Source organism: Oncorhynchus nerka, linkage group LG12, assembly GCF_034236695.1.
Source record: "Oncorhynchus nerka isolate Pitt River linkage group LG12, Oner_Uvic_2.0, whole genome shotgun sequence".
Taxonomy (NCBI): Eukaryota; Metazoa; Chordata; class Actinopteri; order Salmoniformes; family Salmonidae; genus Oncorhynchus; species Oncorhynchus nerka.
This window is the reverse complement of record NC_088407.1, coordinates 12,395,832-12,403,079: the sequence shown is the minus strand read 5'-3', so window position 1 is coordinate 12,403,079 and position 7,248 is coordinate 12,395,832. Positions and strand designations below refer to the sequence as shown.

Sequence of the window (7,248 nt, the reverse complement as noted above, 5' to 3'; positions counted from 1 at the left end):
TACCTCACAAGCCAGAATGTTGAATACAATAACATTTAGACTCTACCGGTTATCTGTGTGGTTGGTCCTTCAGATGAAATTTAAAACGATCTACAGGACAGTATTATTTACCTGACTTTTTACAGTGCATGGACTGAAGCAGACAATTCTATCATCTGGCACGTATGTAAAAACACCTGCAAGACATTGGTTCGTAATTGCATGGTTCGCAGAGTAAGTTCAAGTATAATTGTATTTAACATTCATGACAGACCAGGGATATTAAGGTTTATAAATGTGCGTTGCGTTGCCTACACAGTTGAAGGCATCACTACATTAAGTTAATATTCTGGTTGCAGCTGTATTCAACACCTGTACGGTGTATACTTTCCGTAATATACCGAGTTTACCCGAAGTCAGAGAGCGCCCCCCGCCCCTTCCTCCAGTCGTGGTTCAAGCGGCCATGTTCGCTCGTTCGTCACTTGTAACCACAGCCACAAAGTCATCCATTCTGGCTAAACCCCGCCCATTTCTACAATGAATCTTCTTAAAATCCCATTTTAAGCCTAATGTTAACCCTAGCCTGAACCACCCTGCTAACCTTATGCAAACCTTTAAATTTAAGACTTAAAAAAAAAATGTTTGTTATACATTTTTTTTATGATAGCCATTTTTACATTGTGGCTGTGGTAACTAGTAACAACCTGTTCGCTCGGGCTTTTTCCGGTATCGGGCTTTTTCCGGTATGGGGCTCGATTGTGTGCATTAGGCTCCATTTGCTAGTGCCACTCGGGCGCAGCTCGTTCGTTGACACTCAAACCCTGTTGCCAATTTAATCGATTTATTATTTTTTTTAAACACAACTTGATTTCTTCAGCGGCTCTCACGGATATAAACACCGTATTCAGGGATCGGACCGCGCAGGGCTGCAGTGCAGCATTTGAAACGACCTTTATTAAAATCACGAAGACGGGAAGCGATTTCCGTGGATTTATAAATATGTTGTAGATTTTGTTTAGTTGCTAGATAACTAGCTGACTATCCACAAGTATACATGGACTAATCAACCGTTTCTGATTTCCTTGCTAAGTAGCACACTAACGTTTCATTAGGCCAGGTGGTGGTTTAGTTAACCGGCTATTGGAGAATAACGTCGAGTTTCTATTTTTATAATCAACGGTGCTGGCTAGCCCCGAAAGATTTATTTATATATATTTAACGTTATATACGTCGGGTCGAGCGTGGGGCTAACTTGGCCTGAAGTTGAAGTCCTCGGGTTTTTTATTTTTTAACAACAACCCCCTCCCCATTAACGTTACCTGGTGAGATTTCCGTTAAACGTTAGTTGTCATTGAATGGGAAAAAAGCTGGCTGTAGACTTTGGCACTGATAAACTTCCATTTAGGATGTGTGCTTCCTCATATGTAGCCACTACTAGCCGACGGTAATGTGTTGTTTTTTAAACATTTTATTAACGCGAACTGTAGCTGTTGTTGTCTAGCTAGACAACTCATAGCTAATGCTGGTGGCTAGCCATCTGAGACCTATCTGCTAGCCGTGTGTTACCGGTAGAAATAGTAATACCCAGGGGGTTCAAACGGTTGAACTCTGGACACCCCCCGTTTCCCTGTGTTGACATGGGAAACATGTACGACTGAAGGACTCAACTTGTTGATCACACAGTGTGTGTGTCTAACACACAGATAGCTAGTAGACGGTGTTTTAATTTTTTACCACTGCTAGCTAAATGAACACAAGATCCTGAAACTATATTCGTCTTCCCCCTCGACACTTATTTTCTACAACATCCCTGAAAATGTCGGCCAGGACGCCATTGTTGGCCGTCATTGAAAATTCGTCAGGTGGCCAGGTAAGATTTTTTTTGTTTGTTGCTAATGCTATCAATCTACCCAGAACAATCTGTGCTAAACTCTCTTAATTAACTACATTTTTTTTCTTGTCAACTAACATTTAGCTAGAAAACAAACTATCCTCTCCAGCTAACGTCAACCACAGTAGCTTGTTTCTTTATGCTCCTTGCTTGGCAATGAACTGCGTGTGACCAGCACTGTGTGAGTGCGGTTCTGTGACTAGCCAAGCCAACTGGCATTGATCCAGACGGATTGTTTTGGCTATGTAAACTTGTTTTATTTTACCATCAACCGAGAAATCAAATTGGTATCCAACTCCTACACACACTCATTCTGGTGTTCCCGACCTGAAACCCAATTGAGGTTTCTGTTTAGATTGTCATTTCCTTCCTACCTAGCTATATATATATATTTTTTTTTAATCTTGTCATTTCATGTCCTTTTGTATTGGCACATAAATAGAATAACAAACTACACTAGCATGTGGATACCCCTTCAAATTAGTAGATTTTGATATTTCAGCCACAGGTGTATAACTTCGAGCACACAGCCATGCAATCTCCATAGACAAACATTGGCAGTAGAAGGGCCTTACTGAAGAGCTCTTTGACTTTCAACGTGGCACCGTTATAGGATGCCACCGTTCCAACAAGTCAGTATGTCAAATTTCTGCCCTGCTAGAGCTGCCCCGGTCAACTGTCCATACACTAATGGTTTGTCGAGATCAGTGTGGAAGAACTTGACTGGCCTGCACAGAGCCCTGACCTCAACCCTATCAAACATCTTTGGGATGAATCTGAATGCTCTTGCGGCTGAATGGAAGCAAGTCCCCCACATCAAGCCTTCCCAGAAGAGGTGGAGGCTGTTCAAGTAGCAAAGAGTAGACCAACTCCATATTAATGCCCATGATTTTGGAATGCGATCTTCTTCGAGCATTTGTCCACATACACTACATGACTAAAAGTATGTAATTATTGATAGTAATTCTAGTTCTATGGGTATTGGTATGTCACTGTAATGTATATGGTTTACATGAAACTCTTAATAATAGGAATGCTGTGTTGTAAACCTCCTAGCTAGGCGTACCTGTTTACGGTTGATCATGACTGAATATTCATCTTTACCACTAATGTTCCAACTGACCAAACCCCATTTTAGCTAGCTATCTGTCATAATCAAATTACAGTATGTTCATTTTATTATTATTATTATTATTATTATAGGTTGTCATAACATCCCATAATAACACACCAAGCCACTTTGTTGGCATTAACAGTTGTCTGTTTTTCCTGTGCCTTCCAGTTCCCCTGGCTGTGTGTTCAGAGGCTAGTTTAAACCAGTAAGCTGGGTCATGTTCATTAGTGTACACCATTTTCAACAACGTTTTATTTTTTCCTAATGGAAAATGGGAAGTCCAGAAAGATTCCTCCCTGTTTTCAGTCAGTTTTCTTCTGTTTGTTGCCTGATGAATACTGCCCTGGTCCTTGGATTTCTGCTTCTGGTGTTGTGGGGACTTGCCCTGTTGTGATGTCACTCCCTCCCACTGGCCCACCTGGCTCAGGTGACTCGAGCTGCAGAGAACACTGGCTGCCTGGGCTGGAAATGGCACGAAGCTGCGCTGTCAGCTCCGCCGATGAACTCGCTCAACACGAGCACGCTTGCCCGCGCGCACACAGGTTCAAATTCCATCCAGGAAGGAAGGAAGGAGATTTTCAATTTGAGCTGTCGGTTGGCCACGTCTGAAACAAACCACACAGCATTTTAGTATGGAAGGGACCTGCCAGGTCCTCAATATTACAGGGCCCAATGGCCATTTTCCTCTATGATGTACTGCTTTTGTGCAGGGTCGATAAGACGTTTGGCAAGTAGTGCACCGTATATAAAATCACATTTTATTGGTCACATACACATTTAGCAGATGTTATTGCGGGTGTAGCGAAAATGCTTATCTTTCTAGCTCCAACAGTGCAGTAATATCTAACAATTTCACAATACACACATTCTTAATTCCTTTCCGTTACTTTAGATGTGTAAATATTTGGACGGGCGATGTTGCCGGGTGTCTTTTGGGACGTAACCAGGGAGTTGGGCTGATGATGGAGGGGTTTAGCACGCTAGAATCTAGCCTTTATTTTTTTTATAGTAGCTATACAAATAGATTAACAGTGTGTGTCACTGGTTCTCTCGTCGTTTCCCGGGGGACATGATTTGTCATTTAATCATAGCCCTCAGTGATTGGTTTGGCATCCAGGGTGTGTTACCCAAACAGGTAATGTCTTCCTGGGTGGAATTTGAACGTGTGTGTCGCTCTTTCCGTGTGTGTTATTGATTGATGTTGGTGCGATGACTACCACACAGGTAAAGTGAATGCAGATGTCTGCAAAGGTCGAAGTGCGAATAGTGAAACTCATATCAGCTTCTTAGTGTCATGACCAAACTAAGCTTGTTTTCTCAGGGCAACCATTGATATCATTTGGGGAGTAGCCAGAATGGCAGAGTACACACTTAGTTTCAGTCTCTCGTGGCACCCTATTCCTTATCTAGGGCACTACCTTTGACCAGAGCATTGTGGGTCTTGGTCTAAAGTAGTGCTCTATCGGGGGGTTGTGTTAACGCAGAAATCGTTTTTCACGAGAACAAAATATAAAGCATAAGATACTGTATCTAGCTTAGTTTTGTAAATGCAGAACCTAAAATGCTTCGTTTTTTTTGTATTTCACGCTCAGCATCAGATTAATTTTGTGCTTCAGTTGCGCTGATCTACTCGGATGACAATTCACGAAAAGGGCATGACTGTCGTGACTTCTCTGCTACTTCTTTTCAGTTGTAGCCTACAAAAAATTTAAAAAATTACTTATAAAACGCAGGTTTGAATGGTTTAAAACGCAGGTTTTTTGTTGTTAGTTTGTTTTGAAAATGGAGATTGCAGAACTGTAACGTGACCTCTGGCTCTATATAGGGAACAGGAGGCCGTATCCCAAATGGCACATCTATACAAGTGAGTGATTCTAGCCAATCATGTCTGAGGAAAATGATGCCATGTTTAAAGCTTTGTATCAGGCTGCATAATGCCCCCCCCATACACACTTGGGATTATTCTCTTTCTGGCTGTGGCTCTATTTAGAGATGGCCCTCTGAGCTCACAGGTCGGACACACTGGAGTCCTGCAGTGTGACCCATGCTATGACATCGTGTCAAACACGGTCCTAAGTGTCGGCACCTGGTGTACGGTGCATTCAGAAAGTATTCAGACCCCTTCCCCTTTTTCCCACATTTTGTTACGTTACAGCCTTATTCTAAAAGTACCCCCCCCCCCCCATCAGTCTACACCCAATACACCATAATAACAAAGCTAAAAACTTTTATTTAAAAAAATAAGCAATTGTAATTCGCCAATGATTATAGAGTGCAGGCCGCTAGACTAACTCACCAATCAAAACAGTTGTTTGCTGACGTAGGTTAATTGAGCGACTGACATGAGAGATACTGATGCACAACCATGTTTAGAAATTGTGCTATGCTAGCACTGAACAGTAAGTTGAGGTAAAAATAGCAGTTTTTATTTTTCCATCCCTGCTTTACTCTGTGTGTGTGTGTGTGTGTGTGTGTTAGGGATGGACATTTGTCATTATTTCACCATTTGAATAATATTTTTGTGTGTGTGTATATAGTTTAAAAAAAAAAAAATGTATTTGACTCTAATCAGAATGATGCAAATGCACATGCAGAGGTTGTCAACAGAAAGACAAATCTGATTTTTCACCTTGATAGAACAGATTCTGTTACCAGAAGTTTATTTGCATTGTTCTGCGTCAGGTCTTGTTGAAGCTCTGTTCTTGCTTTTTGAAGTGGGGGAAATAATGTACCGTTGTTAAAATAAAACTTTTGTCAAAATACCCCCCCCCTCCCAACAAATCAACTTTTAAACCTTTTGTCAAAATAACAAATCAACTTTTAAACCTTTTGTCAAAATACCCCCCCCTCCCAACAAATCAACTTTTAAACCTTTTGTCAAAATACCCCCCCCCTCCCAACAAATCAAGTTTTAAACCTTTTGTCAAAATACCCCCCCCTCCCCAACAAATCAACTTTTAAACCTTTTGTCAAAATACCCCCCCCTCCCAACAAATCAAGTTTTAAACCTTTTGTCAAAATACCCCCCTCCCAACAAATCAACCAAACCTTTTGTCAAATCAACAAATCAACTTTTAAACCTTTTGTTTTAACTTTTAAACCTTTTGTCAAAATACAACAAATCATTTTATTTGTCAGATGTTAAGATGTTAATGCGAGTGTCCCGAAACGCTTGTGCTTCTAGTTCCGACAGTAATAACCGACGAGTAATCTAACTTAACAATTCCACAACCGCTACATTTTTATATACACACACAAGTGTAAAGGGATGAAGAATATGTACATAAAGCTATATGAATGAGTGATGGTACCAAACGGCATAGGCAAGATGCAGTAGATGGTATCAAGTACAGTATATACCAATGAGATGAGTGATGTACAACAATGAACAAGCATTCGAATACTAACCTCAGTTTGGACATATCTGGATATTTGATTAACTGCCCATCCCTACTGTGTGAGTCGTTTCACGTCCCTTCGTGCCCTTTCACCTACAAACTCAGTTTAGGGCTGACCCTAACCCCTCCACAGCATCACATAACACACGGCCTAGTGGCTGCAGTTAGTCTGCTTGGGAAACACTTCACATCAGATGACATGACCCTGGCTTGTAATAGACCCTTCGCTAAGTTTTCAGCAACCAATGGAGAGCAGCTGTCGTCGGACGAGCTCACGTTTAAATCGCTTGAAGGGCAATGTGGAAATACAGCGTTTTCTAAAAAAACACATGTTTAACAGTGCACCAGGAGTACTTTATGCTGTGATTACTGAAACACAGAGCCTGTTGCTGGAGTCAGTTTTGAATCTGAAATTATACTTTTGTTAGCTTGTTCTCTCATTGACCACAACATTGCTAGCTAGCAAGCCACTTAGTAGAACTTACATTCTGAGAAAACATGTTAGGTAGCTAAGTTAGCAAAGACCACAGTATTGCGGGTATTAGCTCATATCCCACTTAAGGTCTTATTCAGGATAAGCTTCATGCTTGTACGTTTGATATCCCTCATGAGTATCCCTGTGTCATTTAATAAATGTATTATTCCAAATTTGAAATTCATATGGGTTAAATTAAATAGTAAATGAAGTATGAACACCGAGTATAACCTCTCACATGTGAGCTGGCAGGTAGCCTAGTGGTAGCCTAGTGGTAGCCTAGTGGTAGCCTAGTGGTTAGAGCGTTGGGCCAGTAACCGAAAGGTTGCAAGATTGAATCCCCGAGCTGACAAGGTTAAAAAAAAATCTGTCGTTCTGCTCTTGAACAAGG

At 41.2% G+C, this 7,248-nt stretch overlaps 1 protein-coding gene across 1 annotated transcript in view; it reads left to right on the top strand.

The window, feature by feature from the left end:
* Nucleotides 1–718: 718 nt before the first annotated feature.
* mark2b (MAP/microtubule affinity-regulating kinase 2b) overlaps nt 719–7,248 on the top strand; it is a 105,901-nt gene continuing 99,371 nt past the window's right edge. The window contains exon 1 of the mRNA XM_065025240.1: nt 719–1,849. Coding sequence (XP_064881312.1) covers nt 1,796–1,849 — 54 coding nt within the window. The 5' untranslated portion in view covers nt 719–1,795. The remainder of the gene's footprint in view (nt 1,850–7,248) is intronic.